The 26,356-nt window shown below is 40.1% G+C and overlaps 1 protein-coding gene across 1 annotated transcript in view; it reads right to left on the bottom strand.

Moving 5' to 3' along the window:
* Nucleotides 1-3,291: 3,291 nt before the first annotated feature.
* Nucleotides 3,292-26,356, bottom strand: part of zgc:56231 (uncharacterized protein LOC406257 homolog) — a 45,553-nt gene continuing 22,488 nt past the window's right edge. Inside the window, exons 7-18 of the mRNA XM_034165440.1 lie at nt 22,315-22,494; nt 22,113-22,224; nt 21,984-22,046; nt 20,152-20,298; nt 19,790-19,955; nt 7,618-7,770; nt 7,055-7,194; nt 6,260-6,425; nt 5,903-6,011; nt 5,724-5,794; nt 5,555-5,653; nt 3,292-3,507 (exon numbers count right to left, since the gene is read on the bottom strand). Coding sequence (XP_034021331.1) covers nt 3,292-3,507; nt 5,555-5,653; nt 5,724-5,794; nt 5,903-6,011; nt 6,260-6,425; nt 7,055-7,194; nt 7,618-7,770; nt 19,790-19,955; nt 20,152-20,298; nt 21,984-22,046; nt 22,113-22,224; nt 22,315-22,494 — 1,622 coding nt within the window. The remainder of the gene's footprint in view (nt 3,508-5,554; nt 5,654-5,723; nt 5,795-5,902; nt 6,012-6,259; nt 6,426-7,054; nt 7,195-7,617; nt 7,771-19,789; nt 19,956-20,151; nt 20,299-21,983; nt 22,047-22,112; nt 22,225-22,314; nt 22,495-26,356) is intronic.

Below are 26,356 nucleotides of genomic sequence, written 5' to 3' on the forward strand. Positions count from 1 at the left end.
ATGCAAATGGGGAAAAAAATAATAAAGTGATGTGACCCTTAAGCAAAGTGCTAATCCAGTGATTGACCCCTTTGCACTGAGGCAGGCTCAGGGCATCAGATAATCTCATTAAGTGTCACTGAGACCAGAGGAATAGAAGAGCTGCTGCAGCCTCGACCACAACGGTACGGACGTGCTGATACGCTAGATGACCACACTGGCTACACGTCATTCAGCACTTAAAGATTTTCATATAGCACATTGAAAATAGTTCAGGAATTTCACTGGAGGGAATTTAAAAACAAATCAGTATATGCATTATGGGAATTTAATAGTGTATACATGGCTTCTTTTTTTTTGTCAGGGTCTTGGTGGCTGACTTTCCCCAGGCTGTAAATTAATGGATGGCCTACTTTGGTAGGGTGATATAAAGTTCAGCGTATACGAAAGCATGAATTCCCTGCCGTGGTTTTCTCATAGCAGTGGACATATTCACATTCAATGTTTTTAAGGTTAAAGAAAAACATTTCATACATACTCGCTTCCTGTCCCTGTGAGATCAAATTTTAAGGTTCTGCTACTAGCCTATAAAATTGTTCACCCACTGGCACCTCCCTACTTTGCTGACCTAAATAAACATTACGTACCGGCCAGGCTCTGTATTCTCAGGGTGCAGGACTACTGTGTCATTAGGGTGGATAAAAAGTCTGCAGGTCACAGAGCTTTCTCTTATCATGCCCGTTTTGCGGAATGATCTCCCTGGATCAATAAAACAGTCAAGATTCTGTGGACTTTCAAGTCCAGACTTAAGACGCACTTATTTTCCCTATCATATGGCTAGCATGTTACTATGCTTTTTCCCTCTTTGAATTCATTTTATTAGGAAGCGGAGCAAGCTACAGCCTCAGCTTGATCTAAATTCTGGGTCTTTTAGTGAAACTTAGGGCTAGTGATCACCTTCATATTTTTGTGTTTCTTGTTACTTAATGACAAATTATACTGTATTTGTTGTCTTTCTGATGCCCAATTGTTTTTTTTTTTCTGTTTGAGGTGCGGCTCCATCCAGAGATGGGTGTGGTGTCCGCTTTGGAAACACACCTGTCCTGTGCACCGGCAACATTTCCTCTATATTGTTTTATGGATTGCTGTGTAATTTCTCTCTTAGACATGGCCTAATAAGAGGGTCACCCCTTTGAGTCTTGTCTGCTTGATGTTTCTTCCTCAGAGGGAGTTCTTCCTTACCAGTGTGCTTGCTCTGGGGGTTAGTAAGGTTAGACCTTACTTGTGTGAAGCGCCTTGAGGCAATTCTGTTGTGATTTAGTGCTATATGAATGAAAATAAATTGAAATACACACTGTAATCATTAAAACATCAGAGCAATGGTAATTAAAGGGGTCATTTTTAGTCCCACAAGCCTCGCTCCAAGGATGTACACCCGTCTCCCCACAGGTATAACCACATCACAAGTGTCTGGCAGCATGAAGAGGACTCTTACAGAAGAATAAGGTGCACTGTATGCACCTTTATCTCAGTAAATGTAGACACTTAAAATGGCACATGATGCAGGCGGTGACTCCGCAGCCATCTTCCTGTTTTGTGACACTACTCTCTCTGCCCATTCAAGTCAATTGGGCTCATTGTACTTGCAACACAAACACACATAAAAATCAAGGAAATGCTGATACAGTTAACATCTGCATTAAATGAACACAAAGGAAAAAAAAAAATTGCCCCCCCCCCAAACCCCTTTCAGAATGCATCGTCTCAAGATGGCGTCAACAGCCAATATCACTTGCGTTACTACTGTATCGTGTCAAATCGGACCGCTTTATTCAACGCCCAGAATACCATACAGGGCGACATTTGCAGCATTTATAGCCTCAGGTCTTCTTGAATATGATGGCACACAGTGTAACCATCTTTTTGGCTGTTTTGCCCATTCCTCTTTGCAGCTCCATGAGGTTGGATGGGGAGTGTTGGTGCACTGCCATTTTCAGATCTCTCCAGAGATGTTCAGTTTCAGGTCTGGGCTCTGGCTGGGCCACTCAAGGACATTCAGAGGTGTTCTGAAGCCACTCCTTTGATATCGTGGCTGTGTGCTTAGGACCACTGTCCTGCTGAAAGATAAATCATCCCCCAGTCTGAGGTCAAGAGCACTCTGGAGCAGGTTTTCATCCAGGATGTCTCTGTACACTGCTGCAGTCATCTTTCCCCTCAATCCTGACTATTCTGTCAGTTCCTGCCACTGAAAAATCCCCACAGCATGATGCTGCCACCACCATGCTCCACTATAGTGATGGTGCCCCGTTTCCTCCAAACATGACGCCTGGCATTCACACCAGAGTTCAATGGTCGTCTTGCCAGACCAAAGAATTTTGTTTGATGGTCCGAGAGCCCTTCAGGTGTCGTTTTTGTCAGACTCCAGGTGGGCTGCCATGTGCCTTTTACTAAGGAGTGGCTTCCGTCTAGCCACTCTACCATACAGGCCTGATTGGTGGACTGCTGCATAGATGGTTGTCCTTCTGGTAGGTTCTCTCTCCACAGAGGAATGATGGAGCTCTGACAGTGACTATCAGGTTCTTTGTACCTCCAAGTCATTCGCCCCTCATCGCTCAGTTCACACGGGTGGCCACCTCTCGGAAGAGTCCTGGTGGATCTGAACTTCTTCCCTTTAAAGATGATAGAGACTACTGTGCTCATTGGGATCTTCAAAGTAGTAGAAATGTTTGTGTCCTTCCCCAGATTTATGCCTCAAGGCAGTCCTCTGAGATCTACAGGAAAATCCTTTGACTTCATGCTTGGTTTGTGCTCTGACATGCACTGTCAACTGTGGGCCCTTATATGCAGACAAGTGTGTGCCTTTCCATATCATGTCCAATCAACTGAATTTACCCAGGTGGACTTCAGTTAAGCTGCGGAAACATCAAGGATGATCAGTGGAAATAGGATGCACCTGAGGTAAATTTTGAACTTCATGGAAAAAGCTGTGAATACTTATGTGCCTTGCAAATATTGTATATAGTTAATATATTATTGTGTCGAATTTTGCAGAAAAAAATTTCATAATTTTGGAATAAAGCTTAACAAATGTGGAAAAAAGAACTGAATACTTTCTGGATGCACTTGCATTCCAACAACTAAAGTATGGTAAATGTGTTGCTCCAGTCATCGCTCCAGATCTTTTGAAAATAAGAGTTTTATTAAACATTCAAAAGGCATAAACACAAAAAGTACAAAGAAACTGCAAATATCCTTTAAAGAGTTCATAAAAACTAGCAAGATGCAAACATTAAAGCAGTTTTTTTTTAGTCTTCACTGTTGTGCAGTCCGAACAGTTTTCCTCGGTGTGAGACTTGCAGTTCCTGTTCGTGTTGGAGTCACAGCCTCCCTGATGTTTGCAAGCAGTCCTCGTTTGGTCTTCTGCTGCCCAGTGGACTTCTGGGTCAGCATGGACAGTTCTGCTTTCAGAGAAGCTATCTCCTTGTCTTTGTCAGCATTTTGCTGCAAAACATCCTGTATTGATCTTGTCTTGATGGTGGAGGAAGAAAAAGGACAAATATTCAACTTTAGTACTAGGGCTGTACTGATCTGATATTTTGGATTGTATTGATCAGATCTTGTCCAAAATTTCAGTATCAGATATTTGGGCATTACATGAAATTTGGGCAAATTTAATAATTTAGTTATTTGGGGGTGGGTCCTACCAAATCTGCAGATATCGAAGGTTTCATTTTTGCAGTATTGCACAAGAAAATGTGGCATTGAGCCCTCTCTACTTGGGATTGCCACAATACCAATACATGATTAGATATCAAATTTGATTCCCTGGTTAAAAAAGTCAACTATTCTTTTAAGCTTGAAACATTCACTTAGTATTTACCAAATGCGTGAAATAAATTTGTATTATCCAAACATAGAATAAGGACAATCTATAGCAGTTCAGTTAAGTGCCACTTGATTTGTTTGTGCACGCATGCACACACACACACACACACACACACACACACACACACACACACACACACAACACACACACACACACACACACACACACACACACACACACACACACACACACACACACACACACAATAATATTACTAGATTATTTGCTGGAGAATACAAAGAAAATGAGCTTTAGTCATATTATAGTCTTGTGCTGTAAACTGTACTTGTTGGTAGTTGTCAAGACCACAATGAGCTGGCGTGGTGACCCCTAATGAGCAGCGCAGCAGAAGACTACATTAAAGCCCCGTCACACTAGAGGCCGAATGAGCCTGAATGCTATCCGAATGAAAATTTAACCACCATTCGGGCAAAGTCTAGGCACTGTCGAATACCTCAGACAGCTATCAGAGTGCATTCCAAGAACTCTGCCTCATTTGTGCAGCCAGCCCGGATGTGGACCACATGCACTCAACTGTTGAGGTGCATTTGAGGTGAAAAAAAGCTCAAACAGCATTCGAAGTGCAGTCTGACTGAGTTCTAAATATTCTGCCTGCATAGGTGATGGTTTAGTGGTTAAGGTGTTGGGCTTGAGACCAGAAGATCCTCGGTTCAAATCCCCACCTGACTGGAAAATAACTAAGGGCCCTTGGGCAAGGTCTTTAATCCCCTATTGCTCCCGGTGTGTAGTGAGCGCCTTGTATGGCAGCACCCTGACATTGGTGTGAATGTAAGGCATAATTGTAAACCACTTTGAGCGTCTGATGCAGACGGAAAAGCGCTATATAAATGCAGTCCATTTATTTATCATAACAGCAATCGAACAGTCTGATCGCGTTCGAGGGAAATTCGTCATGGTCAGGCACGTCAAATCCTGCCGGCATGTGCCGAGTGTGCCACAGATGAGTAAATGTTCACCTCCACTGGATCCCATTCGGGGTGCACACGGAAATAGTTATGTGCAATATCTGTGGCACACAATCTTGTGAACATTGTGCAATCAAACCGAAAGCACCATGTGTCACTGCGAGTCCATGCGCCTCACAGCCGCGGGCCAGCACACACATTTGAACAGGCTGTCATATCCATAATAAGCTTTATATTACTGATACACTGTCATTCACTGCCATGAGTCAGATAATTTATGTGAAATATCATGAACATCTTAGCTGTAACACCACGAGAAGATGCGCCGCTGCCCCATGGTGTTTAAATGCATTTCAGAGGCTCGGTGCAGCTGGATAGGGTGTCACAGCTGTACTACACGTATAATATGTGCACCATCTAACTCTTTAGGAGGAATGAGATCTTAACTGTATTGCCAAGCCATTACAATATAAAGTAGAAATTAACCTTTGGAATGGCTCCAGATGCATATCTCAACAAATCAAACTGTTTTAATCTGGATCAGTTGAGTCAGAACTGAACTAAATAAAGCTATCAGGATAACATGTCTGCAGCTTAATGGACCACTGAGTTAACCATGGAACAGCCCAATGAGTTTCCTGATGTTGTCCACAGTTGGTATCATGACGACAAGCGTTAAGCCTGACTCTATGTCTTTATCAAACATGCAAAGATTGCAGCTTGCCCCAGATGTGGAGATTTGCAGTTTATGTTGATGGTTCACCTGAGTGTCCATCTTCTTCTGGAGAGCATCCATATTAGCAGATTGCTCCTGGAGTGTCTTGCAGAGCTCAATCAGCCTTTTCTCTAGAGAAACGATTAACTGAACAGCAAACAATTTATGCAGTGCTTAAATATGACTAAATACTTGTTTAGAAACATGTAATTATTACTTGTTGTTTATCTTCACAAATCTTCTCAAGGGTACATTTTTCTTTGTGAAGTCTGTTGTATCGATTGTCACCTGTGGAGGAAAGATCAATGTTTTCTTCATACTAGATCCTTATTTTTCCCCCGATGGCAAAATTGAGATAACTGAAATTAGATGAACATCTGTTGATTGTGAACCAACCTGCTACTTCTGACTCAGTCTGACAGGACTGTTCCAGTGTTTGAACTGGACACACATTTTGTGTACCAAATATTGAATTCTGCAACTCTGACAGCTGATGTTGGAGGGCCTGTAATGTGAGCCAGAATGGGGGGAGACCATGAAAACTTTGGCTTATTTGGTGGCACAACACTTTTGTAGTTACTACTTGAAAGATCAAACGGTCTGTTTGGTATGTATACGTATGTATAAATGGTTAATACTTGAGAGATCAAACGGTGAAATGGATATTCTTTGTTGAAGTGCTCACAATCTGTGTAATTCAACATGACTAAATATTGGGGTTGACATCCATCGAAAGCCTGTGGAATGACATACCTCGACTTTCTCCTGTTCAGTGATAAACTCATCCAGAGGCACATAATCATCTTCCAGATCGTTCATGGCACACTGGTATGCATGTTGTTTGATGGGCATCCTTGTACATGTCAAAAGTTTCCTCCATCGTTTTTCGTAGCTCTCCTTTAGCTTTTCTATCTGCCGACTTGACATATCAGTTTTATTTACAAAGTCTGATTTTACCTGCCTCTGAAAAGATGTTTATGTATACATCAGCCTTTATTACCCTGTGCAACAAATTGTCAGATGAATACAGTCAAGAGCACATTATGCAGTCTGTCCTAACATTTGCCACTGCACCTCCAAGGAACCTTCTGTCCCACACTAATCAAACATGGCACATGGGGTGTCCTGGTGGGGCAAATGGTCACAGCTACAGTGATCCAAACTGGATTTTGTCATTAGACCACAGGGATGAGTATAGACTCATTTTGTTATATTACTTGAGTTAAGCACAAAAATCTACAACTGATTCTGGAGTACCTGCTGGATACCAGATGACCTTTACCATGTCTGAGCATACATACACACACGCCTCAAAAAAAAAAAAAAGTGAAAAGTTTAATTTTTTCCAGGTATTTCAAAGTGAAGATTTTGCATATTCGTTTGCCGTTTGCCAAAATATCTGGAGGCCCATGATCGATATATGAGGAGCTGAAAGTCTTGAAGTCTCCACCATGTTTGAACTGATGGATACATAAATGCTTTTGTCAGCCCACCCAGTATCGCCACCACCGTCTAGTATCATCTTGCCAAGTAGAAAAAGAGGCATACCTGCGGAGTTCTTCACTTTCCAAGATCTGCTGTAACATGGCATCTCCCATTTCCTTGCGTATCTCTATTTCCTGCACCACGTTTCTTCTTAGCTCAGCTCGCAGTTTTGCACGAAGGCTTTCAATTATATTCACAAGCTCCTGTCATTGACACAGCTTTACTGTAGCTGACGGCAACTGCACAACTTCATACACAATATTGCTACAACTTGTACATATAATAAGGCAAATTATGCGCATATACTGAAAGTAAATCCATCTATTTATATATAATAATAGAAAAAAAAAAAATCTAGGGAACATTCTTGAAAAACTATTTTTCCTCCGTTTAGGTAACTTCTCTTAAACCCTGTCTTTGGATGGTAACGGATTAGTTATGCATTTTCAAGACCACTTTCCACTTCTTAAAGCAGAATGCATTAAATATTGTTTCATTTGTAGCTGTAAGAGAAGTTTGGTGAAAGACTTAGAATAAAGTGGCAGTTAAATTTAAGTTCTCATTCCAGTACTTTAGATACACCAATGGTATTACACTTGATACTTCAATGCAACGTTCAAGCTTACATTCGGGGGCAGCAAAGATGTGTCAACCTCATCTTCATCCAGCAGCTCTTCAGACAGGTCTCTCTCCTCGTTCGTTGTCAACTGCTTCCCAACCCGACCAAACAGACAGGGAGATAAAGGCTCCAGGCACTTGTCTGGGATCACCTGAACCACCTAAGGACATTCAGTGGTGATTTAAAGTTATCAGTTGATTTTTGAAGTAGTTTCAGCACTGAAATTCGTCAATGTACTTGCATGAGAACTAAGCTTTTCACAGCCTAGAACAGCCTGCATTTGTTGTGGTACAACCTATTCATTTTAAACAAGATAAAACCTCACACTGGGGATGTCCTGATCAAGAATTGTGTGTCCAGATTGTAATAATGAGTGTGTGTGGAAGGAAAGAACCCTTCAATCAAAGCTTCTGCTTGGATTTTTTTTGTTTCTTTTTTAATCATTTATTTTTAAAGTAAAACTTTTTTTTTTTTTTAAACGTCTTCAGTTCTGCTTAGTGCATTATTTCAGTACTTAAACACTCTGTAGCATTGGTATGTGGCCCAAAGACTGTCTGGATTTTAATTCAGTCACAACAACAATAATAAGCCCATCCAAAATTAGTACGAGTTTTAATATGAATTCTATTCCATGATTTATAAGTGAGGCCCCAGATGTAGCATCTGTCAAAAAACGGACATGGTACATTTCTGAAGTAAAGCAGAATGTAGATATGCTTTAAAATGTGTTCCATAACACAGTTGGTGCTCAGGGCTGCTTCAAGACATTTCTGGGCCCCAAGCAAAATGGACTTAGAGGCCCCCTACACCTCACCACCCCACCTGCCCAAAGCCTATACAAACCACAGCATAGACAGTTTTTGGTCACTTTATAGCAATAAAATATTTCTTTGGCAGTGCATTTGAACATTTTCAAAAACCCCACTACCATCCCATAATAACTAACATATAAAGAAAGTGCAAATTGTGTAGTAGCTACAAAATCAAAAATACTTCAAAAAATGTGCACAGTAACTAAATCAAATACACTTTAAAAATAAGTTCACGTGTGGAGGTGAAATTTAAGTGGGGAGGTGATGGACTAGTGGTTAAGCGTTGGGCTTGAGACCAGAGGATCTTTGGTTGAAATCCCAGCCTGACCGGAGAGGGAAAAAAAAAAAAAAATCACTAAGAGCCCTTCGGCAAGGTCCTTAATCCCCAAGTTGCTCTCGGTGTGTAGTGAGCCCCTTGTATGGACATTGTAGACATTATTTCCAGGAGTTAATTAACTTTATCAGTGTGCCACAATTGTGAGAGAATTTAAGGAGAAAGTGCATGGATCTGCAGCCGGCAATCACTTGCGCGTTCCGTGCATGAGGAGTGAACAGAGGACATGTCCTCCCGCTGGTGATCGGTCCGTGAGCAGGGGTTAATGGACTTTTTATTTTACTTGCCACAATCTTGAGAACTGAACAAAGTTGCACACACTGGCTGCAGGTTTCCAGCCTGAATCAGCGAACAGCAGGTCAGTGTTTGTGCAGACAGCCGTACCGCTTGCTACAGCCTGCGGCCATGTTTGGTGGCCGCCAGCCAGGCCCGCAGCAGCGGCGGAGGAGGCCACCATCACATCGCCAGCCAGCTTGTCGTCCCTGCGGGGGAGCCGGGACACCACAGGCTAAGCTAAGCTTACCAGCTGGCATCGGGCCGAGATCGGCCTACAGTGGCAACCTCATCTGAGATCGCTCCAGCTAACTATTTTGCATACTAAGTGGTAGCATTCGCTAGCGGTTAGCTGCATTCAGCTAGGTTGACTCCCCCGCCATTTTCCTTTATTATTGTTTTTATTACTGTTCCTTTAACTGTTGTGAATTTTAGCTTATTGTCTACTTGTGTCAATTTTAGGAGTGGTTTTACTTTTAGGAGTTTTTAACATAAGTCCTGTATGATGCTGGCAGAAAGGGTGGCTCTTTTAGAGAGCTGTGTCCGTAAGCTAGAACATCTTATTAGCTCAGTGGAGATAGAGGTTAGGGGCACTCCAGGCGAGGCTGGTGTTGGCTGGCTGGTGTGCCCATTGGCATCAGACTAGAATCACCGGCTGTGGAGGACAGTTTTCGGACTGCAGTTAGACGGAGGAAGTCACGTGGGGCTTGGCGCCTGGTTTTGGCACCCAAATCACACTTGCCTCTGCGAACCGATTTTCTCACTTGGATATGCCTGATGTGAGTGTTTTGAGCCCACAGGTCACTTCCACTCCTATCTCCAGGCCGAAACGCCGGGCTTTATTGATAGGGTATTCTATCACCTGCAAAGTCTGGTTACAGATGCTGGCTGGCATTAAATGTATTCCTGGGGCTAGAGCTCCTGACATTGCCTCCCACTTCAGGGTGCTGACGCTGCAGAAGAGTAGACAGACTAAGGAACATGACACTAGATACAGTCAGTTATTCATGTCGGCGCCAATAATGTCAGGATGAAGCACTCAGAGGTCACAAAAATGGATATAAGAGAGGACTTGTGACCTCGCCAGAAAGATGTGTCGACATTGATTAATATCACTGGTTCTTTCCCCTCCTGGGGTAATAAAGAGGCATTTAGCAGGCTGACTTTGTTAAATAGGTGGCTGGCACAGTTTTGTAGACAGCAAGGCTTTAGTTTTATTGATAACTGGCCTTCGTTTTGGGGCCGCCTTGACTTTCCGATGCTGGACGGCCTTCACCCTAGTGGGGAAGGTGCCACCATCTTGTCTGTGAACATGGATAGAGCTCTACAGGGAGGGTAACATTAAGATTTTACAGCAGGCCACGGAGCAGGGGATTAGAGACCTTGCAAGGCTTATGACAAATGTGGGTGTGGAATCCACTAGCTTAGCTGGGAATTTAGTGCAGAAAACCCACTGTGGTGACAGCGGATTTTCAGGGAGGGAAATTTATCAAGTTGAGACTGTAGCCTGCTTCTGTAGACATGCCCTTAAAAATCATACAGCGATATGTTTTGTGATCTTAATACCCATTACTACATTGGATGACACTGAAATTGAGGATGGCCCGCTGGTCCAGCAATATTAAATATTTCATGTCTGCTACCTACAATCCGTATGGAATGCCTCAAACCTAAACCTAATTCCAGGCACCTTACATATGCTACTCTGGAACCACCCCTAAATCCTAACAGTCCAACTGTCAACCCCACTGAGGTCGTTAGTTTGGGTCTCATTAACATAAGATCACGGTCCTCAAAATCATTGTTGATTAATGATCTAATTATGGGTCATCATTTAGACATGATTGGGCTATTAGATATGATTGGGTTATGTGAAACCTGGCTTAAACCTACAGTTGTCTCTTAAATGAGGCCTGCCCACTGGCATACACATTTAGTCATGTCCCTCGTGATGTGAAGCAAGGCGGGGGTGTTGCTCTTATTTATAAATCTAGCTTTACCTTATTAGCTGTCAGGGGTCACAAATAAAATTCCTTTGAGCATCTGATTCTCCCCTCTACTATGTATTGCCAGGGTCAGAAGAATGGAAATCAGTCATGTTTTGTCACTGTATATCAGCTTCCTGGCCCATACCCATACTGAATTCTTAGATGAATTTAGTGTTCATCTCTAAAGCGCAGGTCACAACCCACCGTGCGTTTTTTTTTCGCCGTACGTTTTCTGCAGATGCCACGGCCACTACGTTTTTGTGAAAATGTACGGAGGCAGTAGCAAGAGGAGGGAGTACGTTCATTGCACGTCTCTAGGAGTGCAACGATAAAGAGAGTTGACAATAAAGCAGTGTGTGTGTGGGGTGGGCTTTTCTTTTGATGTGTGTGTTATGAGCGGGACCGGAGCGGCAGGTGTTTTTCGGCGTCGGCGATGCATGACCATGTCCAGCCTGTTAGTGAAAAGTCACACAAGGTGTGAAACACTGATAGAGGAATATATTCACTACACACTTGATTACCAGCTTTTTAAATTGCAACTTAATTCTAATTTATATATGTGTATCACAGTCTTCAAGATCTGATACCTACAATTTAATTGTGGTGAGTAGCCTACTGCCTCCGTACAGATGTGGTTAATTCAACAGCAATTGAATGAAAATGTGCTGCTTTGAATCCGTACTGAGGCAGTACTCACAACGTGCGTCATCTGTACTGCTGGTGAATCCGCAACCTGACCGCAGCGAAAGTTCTGCATGCACTAAACCTTCTACGGCGTGTCTGCGTGCTGCTAAATTCGTACTGAGGCAGTACTTACGACCTACGGATCTCCAAATTTAGCCCACGTTTTTGCAAGTAGACTACACGCACGTGCAAGTACGGCGGGTTGTGACCACGGCTTAACTTGTCAACTAGTGCAGATAACATTTTGATTATTGGTGACTAACATTCATATAAATAAGTCTTCTGATCTCCTCTGCAAATCATTTATGAAATTGTGAATGCATTAGGATTCCAGCAATGCATTCAGGACTCGACGCACAGTCGAAATACCCTGGATTTGGTTATTGCACGTGGTATTGCCGTCACGAATATCGACATCTTGCCACTCACTTGACCACTCACTTATTAGCTTTACAATTTTGCTGCTGTGTTTAGTGGAACAACAACCTTGTTTATTACTGCAGGGACGCATAACCTCCTCAACTATGACTGAACTCGAAGCTTGACTGCGTGGTATCTTAGCTTCACGTTTGGAGAATGCCCAATCAGTAGACAGTGTTGTGGATAGTTGAAGCTCAGTGCTCAAAACTACACTTGACGAGATTGCGCCACCTCTATTAAAACCATGCCTTCCTAAAACACAGTCACCTTGGTTCAGTGGTTACTTGTGTGACCTCAGGCAGAAGGCTAGAGGTTTAGAACAGAAATGGCGTAGCTCTAAATTAGAAGTATTCCACTTTGCATGGCGTGATGCTACAACCCCAATTCCAATGAAGTTGGGATGTTGTGTGAAATGTAAATAAAAACAGAATACAATGATTTGCAAATCCTCTTCAACCTATGTTCAATTGAATACACCACAAAGACATTTTTATTATTTAATGTTCAAACTGATAAACTTTGTTTTTGTGCAAATATTTGCTCATTTTGAAATGGATGCCTGCAACACATTTCAAAAAAGCTGGAACAGTGGTATGTTTACCACTGTGTTACAACACTCAAGCATTTGGGAACTGATGACACTAATTGTGAGTGTCATGACTGGGTATAAAAGGAGCATCTCCAAAAGGCTCAGCCGTTCACAAGCAAAGATGAGGCACCACTTTGTGAAGAACTGTGTGAAAAAAATAGCCCAACAGTTTAAGAACAATGTTTCTCAATGTTCAGTTGCAAGGAATTTAGGGATCCCATCATCTACAGTCCATAATATAATCCGAAGATTCAGAGAATCTGGAGAACTTTCTACACATAAGCAGCAAGGCCGAAAACCAATATTGAATGCCCGTGACCTATGATCCCTCAGGCTGCACTGCATTAAAAACCGGCATCATTCTGTAAAGGATCTTACCGTGTGGGCTCAGGAACACTTCAGAAAACCATTGTCTTAACAGTCCATCGCTACATCTACAAGTACAAGTTAAAACTCTACTATACAAAGTGAAAACCATACAGTACATCAACATCATCCAGAAATGCTGCCACCTTCTCTGGGCCCGAGCTCATTTGAAATGGACACACACAAAGTGGAAAAGTGTGCTGTGGTCTGATGATTCCACATTTCCAATTGTTTTTGGAAATCATGTATGTCATGTCCTCTGGACAAAAGAGGAAAAAGACCATCCAGATTGTTACCAGTGCAAAGTTCAAAAGCCAGCATTTGTGATGTTATGGGGGTGTGTTACCATTAGTGGCATGGGCAACTTACACATCTGTGATGGCACCATCAATGCTGAAAGGTAAGGTTTTGGAGCAACACATGCTGCCATTAAAGCAATGTCCAGATTGTTCCCTGCTTATTTCAGCAAGACAATGCCAAGCCACATTCTGCATGTGTTACATCAGCGTGGCTTCATAGTCAAAGAGTGCGGGTCCTAAACTGGCCTGCCTGCAGTCCAGACCTGTTGCCCATTGATAATGTGTGGCACATTATAAAGTGCAAAATACGACAACGGAGACCCTGGACTGTTGAACAACTGAAGTTGTACATCAAGCAAGAATGGGAAATAATTCCACCTACAAAGCTTCAACAGTTAGTGTCCTCAGTTCCCAAATGCTTATTGAGTGTTATTAGAAGCAAAGGTAATGTAACACAGTGGTACACATGCCACTGTCCCAGCTTTTTTGAAAAGTGTTGCAGGCATCCATTTCAAAATGAGCAAATATTTGCACAAAAACAATAAAGTCTATCAGTTTGAACATTATCTTGTTTTTGTGGTGTATTCAATTGAATATAGGTTGAAGAGGATTTGCATATCATTATATTCTGTTTTTATTTACATTTTACACAACGTCCCAAATTCACTGGAATTGGGGTTGTATAAGATATTACAGAAGGTGCCACAGTTGAGATTAATGAGCAGAAAGTGTTGAGCTCCTGGATTGTGCATTTTATACAATAAAGTATAAAATCATCTATAGTTAATTTGATCATCCTGTGTTTTTGGCTGACAAGATGGAATTTTATTTACAAAATGAAGTTTGTTCAGGTTTTAAAAGCAGCTTTGTTTTTACCTGTTCATTTTAAAATGTTACAACTGCATCACAATTTCATGTCTACAACTTAGCTCAAGTTCATGCTGTGAACTGTAGTAGTTAAATGAATAAAAATCTGTGTATGATTTCCATACACAGATTTGTATTCTGTTTTTGTTTACATGTTACACAATGTCCCAACTTCATTGGAATTGGGTTTGTATTTTAGACTATAAAATGACGTAGTTCAAAATTAGAAGTATTACACGTTGCGTGGCATGATGCTATCTTAGACTATAAGCATGCACTGCTGGCTACAAAGCGGACCTATTACTCTGATTTGATCAACAAAAACGAGCATAACTCAATATCTTGTTCGACATGGTTGCAATACTTATTCATGGACAACCACCTGTAAGTCGCTCTCCCTTTTCAGCATAGGACCTCTTGGATTACTTCAAGATACAGTTCTTTATACCCATGCAAAAACGATTAATACAATGATACTAAGAAAACAGTCTGCATGTTCTTCTCAACCAGCAGGGAGTGAACAACCAGCTGTCTTGGTTAATGGAGAATATTTACAAGTGGTAGAAAGTTTTAAGTATCTCGGGGTAATTTTTGATTCACATTTAACCTTTAAAGGACCATGTAAAGAAAGTGTCCAATATCATAAAATTTAACTATCCAATTTTAAGCATATAAGACCATATTTAACTGTAGATTCAGCAAGGGCTTATACAACCCCTGGCAAAAAATATGGGATCACCGGCCTCAGAGGATGTTCATTCAGTTGTTTAATTTTGTAGAAAAAAAAGCAGATCACAGACATGACACAAAACTAAAGTAATTTCAAATGGCAACTTTTTGGCTTTAAGAAACACTAAGAAATCAGGAAAAAAAAAATTGTGGCAGTCAGTAACGGTTACTTTTTTAGACCAAGCAGAGTGGAAAAAAAAAAAAATGGAATCACTCAATTCTGAGGAATAAATTATGGAATCACCCTGTAAATTTACATCCTCAAAACTAACACCTGCATCAAATCAGATCTGCTCGTTAGTCTGCATCTAAAAAGGAGTGATCACACCTTGGAGAGCTGTTGCACCAAGTGGACTGACATGAATCATGGCTCCAACACGAGAGATGTCAATTGAAACAAAGGAGAGGATTATCAAACTCTTAAAAGAGGGTAAATCATCATGCAATGTTGCAAAAGTTGTTGGTTGTTCACAGTCAGCTGTGTCTAAACTCTGGACCAAATACAAACAACATGGGAAGGTTGTTAAAGGCAAACATACTGGTAGACCAAGGAAGACATCAAAGCATCAAGACAGAAAACTTAAAGCAATATGAAAATGCACAACAAAACAAATGAGGAACAAATGGGAGGAAACTGGAGTCAATGTCTGTGACCGAACTGTAAGAAACCGCCTAAAGGAAATGGGATTTACATACAGAAAAGCTAAATGAAAGCCATCATTAACACCTAAACAGAAAAAAACAAGGTTACAATGGGCTAAGGAAAAGCAATCGTGGACTGTGGATGAAAGTCATATTCAGTGATGAATCTCGAATCTGCATTGGGCAAGGTGATGATGCTGGAACTTTTGTTTGGTGCCGTTCCAATGAGATTTATAAAGATGACTGCCTGAAGAGAACATGTAAATTTCCACAGTCATTGATGATATGGGGCTGCATGTCAGGTAAAGGCACTGGGGAGATGGCTGTTATTACATCATCAATAAATGCACAAGTTTACGTTGATATTTTGGACACTTTTCTTATCCCATCAATTGAAAGGATGTTTGGGGATGATGAAATCATTTTTCAAGATGATAATGCATCTTGCCATAGAGCAAAAACTATGAAAACATTCCTTGCAAAAAGACACATAGGGTCAATGTCATGGCCTGCAAATAGTCCGGATCTTAATCCAATTGAAAATCTTTGGTGGAAGTTGAAGAAAATGGTCCATGACAAGGCTCCAACCTGCAAAGCTGATCTGGCAACAGCAATCAGAGAAAGTTGGAGCCAGATTGATGAAGAGTACTGTTTGTCACTCATTAAGTCCATGCCTCAGAGACTGCAAGCTGTTATAAAAGCCAGAGGTGGTGCAACAAAGTACTAGTGATGTGTTGGAGCGTCCTTTTGTTTTTCATGATTCCATAATTTTTTCCTCAGAATTGAGTGATTCCATATTTTTTTCCCCTCTGCTTGGTCTAAAAAAGTAACCGTTACTGACTGCCACAATCTTTTTTTCTTGATTTCTTATAGTGTTTCTTAAAGCCAGAAAGTTGCCATTTGAAATGACTTTAGTTTTGTGTCATGTCTGTGATCTGCTTTTTTCTCCAAAATTAAACAACTGAATGAACATCCTCCGAGGCCGGTGATTCCATAATTTTTGCCAGGGGTTGTATGCACTCAGTGATATTTAGCCACATCACTTATTGTTATACAACATTGTCCCAGACAACAGAGAGTACTTTGAAGCCCCTGAAATTTCTGTTTAAGAGAACTTTAAAAGTTTTAGATAGAAAGCCTTTAAATTATCATTATTGTAACATTTTAAGTAAGTACATTATTTTAGATTTTGAAAATTATCAGATGTTTCTGGATGCTTGCCTGGTTTTCAAAGTTCTAAATGGGCTGGCCCCTCTGCCTCTAAAAACATTTATTGATAGGAAAAATAATGGAATGGGCACCAGAGCATCAACAAGAGAGGACTGTATTGTTCAAAGACGCAGGACTAAATCTGGCCAAATGGTGGTCTCTATCAGAGGAACAAACTTATGGAACACTCTGCCAGAGCACATCAGAAACTGTGGACAATATTCAATTTTCAAACAAGCTCTTAAAAATTGGTTGAAAACTAACCAGTCATGTAGCCATAGATAATTATGCTTTTTTTTCTTTTGGTCTCTTAAATTTCAGACTGATCCTTTTATTGTAAATAGTTTGTCGTCAAGTTGTGTGTGTCTGGTATAATGTCAAATGTCTTGTCAGATTTACTGTTAAATGTTTGTACCTGCCTTAGGACAATGGATGAAATTTAGCTCTTATGCTAACTCTGGCATATTTATGTTGAAGCTTTTGCTGACGCATTGATTAATATGCACTGTCCTAATTCAAATAAATAAATAAATGAAAATGAAGAAGAAAATAGAAGACATTAGGTTGAGCATATCCCAGCATGCCTTAACCCAGTCACTACACCCTGCTGTTGAGGTGGGTGCCAGCACTGAGGTGTTACCTAGATTTAGAATTTGATAGAATTTCACTCGGCATGCTGACAAAACTCCTGATGTCTACAAAAAGCGCAACCTGCTTATTTGATCCTATACCAACAAAACTGTTTAAGGATCTGTGGCCCGTTCTTGGGCTGGAAATTGTTAATCTCTCATTAATTTCAGGCTCTGTTCCTAAATGTTTCAAATCTGCAGTGATTAAACCATTACTTAAGAAATCTAATGTTGACCCTAGTGTATTGAAAAATTATAGGCTAGGCCGATATCAAATCTCTCATTTTGCTCTAAAATTCTGGGGGGGGGGGGGGGGGGGGGAAATGGTTTCACAGCAGCTTGTGGACCACCTCACTGAGAATAATCTTTTTGAGCCACTGCAATCTGCTTTTAGGAAATATTACTCCACAGCAACAGCTCTCACTCAAGTTATTGAATGACCTTCTCAGTGCTGCGTTTGATATCATGGATCATCATATTTTACTCAATAGGAGAATCACTTTAGGATTACTGGCAGTGCCCTAGCGTGATTGACATCATACCAGTCCAGCCGTTCTCACTGTGTTTTGTACACTAATACTACCTCTAACCTTTGTGAGATGAAATTTGGGGTTCCACAGGGATCCATCTTAGGCCCCCTGCTTTTTTCCCCTTTATCTAATCACCCCTTGGGCATATACTGTGGCATTTTGGGATTGCCTTTCACTGCTATGCTGATGATACTCAATTGTACATGCTGATAACCTCATCCACATAAAATCCTTAGAAGATTGCCTTGCATCAGTGAGAAGCTGGATGTCTAGTAACTTCCTACTTTTAAACTCTAATAAGACTAAAATGATGGTTCTTGGTCCATTGAGACATCGGCATCAATTTGACCAGCTAGCGCTTAGCCTATGCTTGTGTGTCATACATCATACTAACAAAGTGAGGTACATTGGGGTAATTTTTGATCCTACGTTGTCCTTTGACCTCCACATTAGACATATTATGAGGACTGCATTCTTCCATCTGCAAAATATAGCGATGATTTTGACATGAAGCAGAACTCTTGACCACATTACACCCATTTTGGCATCTCTTCACTGGCTTCCTGTCTCTGTGAGATCAGATTTTAAGGTTTTATTATTAGCTGATAAAATTCTTCATGGACTGACACCTCCCTACTTAGCTGATCTAGTTAAACCCTACGTACCGGCTCGGGCTTTGAGTTTGCAGGATGTGGGACTACTTTGCATCCCTAGGATGAATAAAAAGTCTGCGGGTCATAGAGCTTTCTCTTATTGTGCCCATTCTGTGGCATAATAAAGCAGTCAGATTCTGTGGAGAATTTCAAGTCCAGACTTAAGACGCTCTTGTTTTCCTTTATGTATGGCTAGCATACTGGAACATTAAGTTATTATGCTTTTTATTTTTTTACTCTTTTAGTCCATTTTATTTTTTTTGAATTGTTTTGTGTAAAGCACCTTGAGGCAACTCTATAAGATGAATGAATTGAATTGAAAGCAAAGCAGAGCTGCATCTGGCAGTCGTGCGCGATCCGTCTGTGAGGAGTGAACGTTGGACATGTCCTCTGAATGTGGAAGCTTGGCTCGCCTCTTCTGTGGTTTTAAAGCGTCACTGCCAGCAAAGTGCAGTGGGATGAATAAAATCTATCAATCCAGGTATGTACTGATAAAAGGATTTGTCGCCCTGGCGTGTAGAATTGTGGAGCCTTGGTTTTACAGTAGTGCAGTGTTGAGTAGATTTACAAACAGTTGCGGTGTGTTGTGTAGACTTACTTAAAAATGCGTACTTTGTGTCCAGTGCTCTACAATGAAAAAAATTAAACATGTTTAATGTCTTGCATCCTCCTTGTGTGGCCCTCTGGCCATACTGCTGAGTAAGGGAACAAAAACTTAGCGTAGAGCTGCTTAACTCGGTGTAGACTGTACGCCACAATACGCAATTCTACGTTGGGCCCAGTGTGAAAGGTGCTTTTCGCTGCACACTCTGACCTACAGTCAGCAGCAGACCACTTTTGTTCCCAAAAACCAATTTCAAGATGTGAGGTGAGTGCTCCTTTGACACAGTAGCACACTCTACCACTTTCCCTTCATTGTTGATGTATTGAAAACAGTTAGACTTCTCTTTAAAAAAAACAGGCTTTTATTTAGACAAGGGCTTTTATTGTTTTACATTTTTTGTTTAAATAGTGTTTTCCTGTTTTTAAAGTTATTGTTTTAAATGTAGCTTCTATGTATTTAACTTTTGATGTCATAGTTGTGAAAGGTTGTATAGAAATTAAATTTGTCTGTTGTCTTATAGCTGCTCTGACAGCAGTTTCCCTCAGACCTACCTTTTTGGCTATGGCCGAGAACTTCATAACATGGAGAGTCTCATCATAGGTGGAAGCACATTGATTAATGTTGACAATCATAGATGCTCTTCCTTTGCCACAGAAAAAAGTCTGGAAGAGTTTTGTGAGTTTGCTCTCTCTGAAAGGAATGTAGCTGTTCTTTGTTCTGAGAAGGGGGGAAAAAAAAGTACATGAAAAACTGACACTTGTCATGTTTTAAAAACAGAATTCAGTCCCATCTGCAGCATCACCAACTTTAATTCATTTAGGTTTTCTCCAGTGTCTGTGGAGTTTAAAATCTTAAAACCTCAGCATATCAAAAACAGTGTAAACTACCAGGCAGCATCAGGAACAAACTTTACCCATCAGTCTGATTGTTGCGAAGAGCAGTGATGCACTTCCCCAGAATGAGGAGGGAGTTGTTTATTTTTCCCGCCTCCTTTAGCCGCTCTCCAAAGGTCTTGGTTTTGTTGCATCTTTCTGAACCAGCCAGATCACACAGAGAAAACCTGACACACAATATGTTCAGATCCACTGTTAGAGTCTTGTTCATGATTGCAGTGTAGCCGTCACATTCTTGCATCTTACAGACATATTGCTGACCATAGCTATTTCAAGCAAGAAATAATTGTCCTCAAGAAACAAAAAACAAATACATAAATATTCTAAACTCCAAGTCACATTTTTACTCGTTTGACTGGTCCTGCGACTCTCGTCAAGAGCATATTGCATTTTCAATTCTGTAGTCATTTACAGATTTAACCACTGAAAGCTGCTCCTAAACACCGATCTGAATGGATGTACTGTCTGCTCCACACTCTGGCAGCAAACCATAAAACAAGAAAAACCTCAGTATGTGCTGGATATTCCAGAATGAGCAAAAATAATAAAGCATGCCCTCAAACTGACAAAAAAAAAAAAAAAAAACACAAATGAAGAAAGAATAGCCTTCATGCTATTTGGTACAGTGGAACCTCGACATACAAGTGATTCAAAATGAGTTTTTTGAAATACGAGCAGAAATCTGAGTTACGAGTCACGCTTCGGGATGCCACCGGAGCAAAAAGTGGAGAGGAGGAGGAGAAACTTCTATTGCAGACGTTAAGGCAACGGAAGAATATGTCACACATTTTGCTGCACTTCTTGCAAAGGAAGGCTATGTCCTACAACAAGTGTTTAACTGTGAGGAAACTGGACTATTCTGGGGGAAAAAAATGCCGTGGAGGACGTATAACAGCAGAGGAGAAGAAGCTGCTTCACTGAAAAGAAACACCCAAAAAAGTGTCCACTAGTCGTGCTTCAGCACTTTTTAATGACACTTGTCTGTCACATTTCCACAACATTTTGAAAGGCAGGCAGAAGCAGACCTCCTTGGATAGGGTTTTATCCAAAAGACCTGCAAGTTTACAATTAAAGTTACATCTGTATGATCCTTTTAAGGATCTACAGTTTAAGTTTAGTTTGTGTTTACAGCGTGCGCAAACCTTCCTCCCTCCTTTCTCAGACTCCACCTCCGTTAACTGCATTTGTCTGTTTTTAAGGTAAGAACACTTAAAACTTTTTGCTTTTATATATTTTATTATGCACAGGTAAAGTATACATGTATATTTGTTAATTTAAAAAAAAAGTATGTTTTCATAATTTAGAGTGGTTTGGGGATGTTTTACAAGGCTGGAACGGCTTAAAATAATTTTAATTATTTTTAATGGGGAAAATTCGTTTGAAATATGAGCAGATTGGCTTACGAGCTTGGTCACTGAACGAATTAAACTCGTATCTTGAGGTTCCACTGTACTTGACTTGTTTGCACTTTGTGCAACAGCCAGAACCAGACAGAGGAGGATGGCTAGGCTAATTGTAGTTTTAAATATGTCATCATTTTAAGGTGATTTACATTTGCTAATGTAAATGTGCCCACTTTTAATAGTGCATTGATATTTCCATCAGTTGCCCAAAGAAGCCGCACAATACCTCGCACAATAACCACCAGCCCGTTAGCTTCTGCTTGCTAACATGATGTGTGCTTTTAATAATGAGCCAATTAAATTAATATCGCTTCTTGTTGCATGAAGCAGTAACACCACACTTCAAAAATAAATGTGACTTAGACATGATGCATATTTAATGGATGCAACCAATTCTCCAGTGCAACACAAAAATAAGGATTAAATAAGCAGAATTACAGGCCACTTACTCTGATGTCTTCTGAACCGTTCCTCCATCAATTGTCAGCAGCTTCATGCTAAATATGCTGTGGCTATAAGAGAAGGTGGTATTAGTTTGAAAGCTAGTAAATGGCACTGCATAACAATAAAACTTTTGCCTTCTGCTAGAAGAGTGGTTCATCTTTGTGGCTGCAGCGTGTCTGTTTTTGTTTCCCACATGTAGAACTTTGCAGGCTTCCTCCAACGTGTGGATATTAATCCACATGACATCTGAAAGTCGCAGGAAAATGATTCGGGAGCAACATTCAAATTAACTGGATTTCTATTGCCAAGTGTAACTACAAAATAAAGTTACCACACCTTTAACATAAGTGTTTCCATCACCATCATCACAAATGCGAAGAACAGAGCGTTTCTTGGACTTTGAACACAAAGAAGGTTGAAGCAGATCATAGATGCACTCATTGTAGATTTCAAAGTAAGCCACCCACAAGGCAAACTGGCTGCTGCCTGCTTCTGGCAGGTTGTTTACGAACATGCCTAGATGGTGAGGAGGCACAGACAACATGCATCATATACAGTGGAGTCATCTCATTTCAAATTAGGAGAGAAAAAAGCACCAACAACCAGTGTCTGTTCTTCCAGCATATCAGAAGAACAGGCTTTATAGAGGCTCAACCCTCCTCTCAGAGGTGGGTTGAGCCAGATTTGCTGAGGTCTGAACGCAAATGTGGCTAGAATCAGGCTAGCTAGGAGATGACGCTGCCAAAATTCCTCACTACATCTGTGCACCTACAATGTCCTGTGCTGGTGCTCAGTGCAGCTGCAAAGGTGAGGACAGCAAACAACCTTCCTTCTCTGTGGCACCTGTTAGATAATATCTGTGCTAATTCCTTATTTTATGTTAGCAATCAAGTATTTGCCTTTGTTATCCATTTGGAGTTTTTGAAACCTGGTTTTAAAGTGTAAATCTAAGAGTTAAGTTTCACTTCCATCATATGTGCAAGTGTCAGACATAGGGAGAGCTCCCCCTGTTGGCGAGAGCCAGCAACATTAGAAATGTGAGACACCCACTGTGACGTCCACATGGTATAAAATAATGTTGTATGACTCATTTTAAGGGCCTTTCACAAGATGGACACTTTCTGTGAGGGTCCCAGGCCTGGTTTATAATGTGACCTTTAATAAACTCAAAATGAGAAACATAATGGTTTGGTTCTTGGACAGGGGCAATAAATTACATAAAGAGCTGGGAGAAATTACACACCTTTTCACCAAGAAAATCTGGTGGGTATGCTCTGACATCCATATCTACGAACACACACACACACACACCTGCACCCTGATGCTCAGATCCACACACCCTGCTTGAATTGGTTTGAATTTGGACAGGATGAGCCAGATTTGGGGAGAGAGAGAGAGGAAAAAGGAGACAGTTCTGAACACTATTTGGCTAGAAAGCAATCTGGACTGAATCCAGTTCAAGTTACAATATTGCATTTCCTTAGCATGTCAAACCACACTATTTTATTATTTAAGAAGAGTGATCAGAGCACAATATCTCCCACTGGCAAATGCAGCTTTGGTACAAGTACTTGCTACATTCTGATTAACATTTCAAGGCAACTAATAACATTTGTTTTGTCAACAAAACTATTTACACTTCCAGCAAAAACAAGCAAGTTTTAGTGAAGAATTTCTTTCATAAATCAAGAAACATTTCTTGCTAATGACTGACAGGACAAAAATAAATATATCAAACAATAGCATATGTATATAATCAACAACGGACTTGTATTAACTTTCATGAAATTTGTCCTAAATATGAGGAGTTGATTTCAGAATCTAGGCACCAACTTGATTTGTTAATCAAGAGCCATAACTTCCCCAAAATGTGTCAATCTTGTACAATAAGCACATTAGCAACCAATAACAGGAATTTGTAGAGTTTCCCAAAATTCCTACTAAAAATGTGAGAGGAGTTGATTCGTTTATCAAGGACCATAACTCTGATAAAATGGGCCCAACTCAAACAATATGATAACATGCACATTATGAACCTACAACAAGGACTTGTACCAGGGCCCATATCCATGAAGCAGCCTAAGGCTAAAAACAGCTCCTGGTGACTAAGAAAAATCTTAGAATTCCTCAAATTCTTAGAATTTTCTCTTGGTAAGATGAAAGTTGTCCGCAAAGTACCTTAGGCCTTAAGAGAGCTCCTAAGGTGCCAAACAGGTAAGGGGGGGAGGACCTTTAAGAAGCCAAAGAGCATAGAAAAGCAGCGAAAATGGCAGAAAAGAGAGAGGAAGCAGAGATATTCTCCGTATGTAGGATGACAGTGAGTCAGTAACACACTACCTGCTTGATCTACGTAATTATTTTATGTTAATTTACCGTCATATTATATATATATGTGTTTGTGTTGCAGATATGATGAGCGAAGCTCTTCAGCATCTCACCATGTCATTTAGATCCGTCAGACTTTTTTTTTTTTTTTTTTCTTTCTAGGAAAATGGTGCAGTTTGGTCCCCCAGACTCCCCAACTCAATATAGCTAGCTTTCAAGCTCACCTCTCTTTTCAAAGAATTTGATTAGCAGCTGCTTTCCCTCATTTACTTTTCTTTCCCTGTCCTTTTATCTCTTCTTTTTTGAAATCCGGACTTTATGGCTGCAACTAACGATTATTTTACTAATCAGTTCACCGGTCCATTATTTTTTTGATTAATCGTTTTGTTTTTGTTTTTTTAAACTTGCATGTGAGTTTTGCCATTATTTCTTTAAGTGAGTTATTATTAAAAGGCCATTGTCACACAACATCAACGTTTGACCTTATAACAAAGTTATGTTATATTCTCGTCAAAAACATACCTGGAGTAGTGTTTTATTTTGCACATACATACTCGTACATCACCGACACACCACAAAGAGATTTCTATCAGGTTTAGATGCCTACAGCAGCTACCTCAACCACTGACAACATATTACAGCAAGAGTCCAAAATTATTTTAAAGGCTTGACGAAAGTGTAATATGTTATATTTAATAAGATATTTTCATGAAAAAAGACAAATGTGCAGTTTACTGCATTTTATTTTTTTCTTGTGTAAAAACATGGCTTAGATGTGGTCGACCGAAACAAATTGTCATTAAACTTAATAAAACAGGGATGAAGTGGAGGTTTACGAGTCACTAGGTGTTCACGGGAAACAGTTATTTCTATATTTATTTATGTTCATTGTTAGTTGGTTTAATCTTTTTTGTTTTATCAGATTCTTTTTGTCCGTTTCTCTAAAACTGTATTGTGGCATTATTAGTTATTATTACTATTATTGTTGTTTCTATTATTATTGATATATGGGTGATTCTTAGACTACGGGCACTTATGTCCTTTGATCATATTGTATGAAAAACAGAAAAAAGGGGAAATTTCACACTTTTATATTTATCTTTACAATGAAAGTGTGTTAAGAAATTGTTCTAGTAGTCTATGATGACTTTTTCACCTTTTTTCAGCATCATTATATGCAAATATTGCCGTTTTGTGCTTGTCCCACACCCAGACTTTTGATCTTCAATGTTAAAAATGAATGGTAAAGAAATGTTTTTTCTAATGTTTTAAAATATCTCTGAATAAAATATTAGTAAAATAATCAAAACATAATTGGGGTATTCAATGTCATACAACTGTTGTGATTTTTTTTTAAACAAAAATGTAGTTGTCCCACACTATTGTCGTAATTTCCACCACAACACTGTAATGTCCCTTTAAACAGTTTGTATGAAAGATTGTTTTGGTAGATTCTATGGAGATAAACAGTGACATCAGAGCACATGTATATAGCGCCAAATCACAACAAACAGTTGCCCCAAGGTGCTTTATATTGTAAGGCAATGGTGTGGTGGAAATTACATTTACAAGGCCAATAGTGCCCGTAGTTAAAGAATCACCCATATAAATAAAAATAAATGAATAAAATATTACAATTTGTAATACATTTGACTCTTTTACAACAACAAACACTGAGCCATGAATTATTATACATAAAACAAATGTGCTGACAGCTGCAACAGCTTAATGCTAACTAACATTGAAAACACCACAGACATGCTAATGCGTTAGCGTTGGTCCCGTTTTTAAGTTATAAAATACATCTATCAACTGTTTCAGAAGACCATAACAGGTCAGATTAATATAAAAAGGTAAATGTTACTCACAGACATATGCTCTTTGGTGTTTTAGTGGGGAAAAAGATAAAGCGAAATAAAACACTGAATCAACAAAGCACTGCTTCGAGCTGCGAAACACTGCTTCGATTGGTTCAAGGTTCAAAGCAAAGCCGCACTGCAGAAACAGTTGTTTTATACGGAAGAAACAAAACATTTGTGGTAAAACAAAGTTA

This window comes from Thalassophryne amazonica, unplaced genomic scaffold, assembly GCF_902500255.1.
Source record: "Thalassophryne amazonica unplaced genomic scaffold, fThaAma1.1, whole genome shotgun sequence".
In the NCBI taxonomy this organism is placed as follows: domain Eukaryota; kingdom Metazoa; phylum Chordata; class Actinopteri; order Batrachoidiformes; family Batrachoididae; genus Thalassophryne; species Thalassophryne amazonica.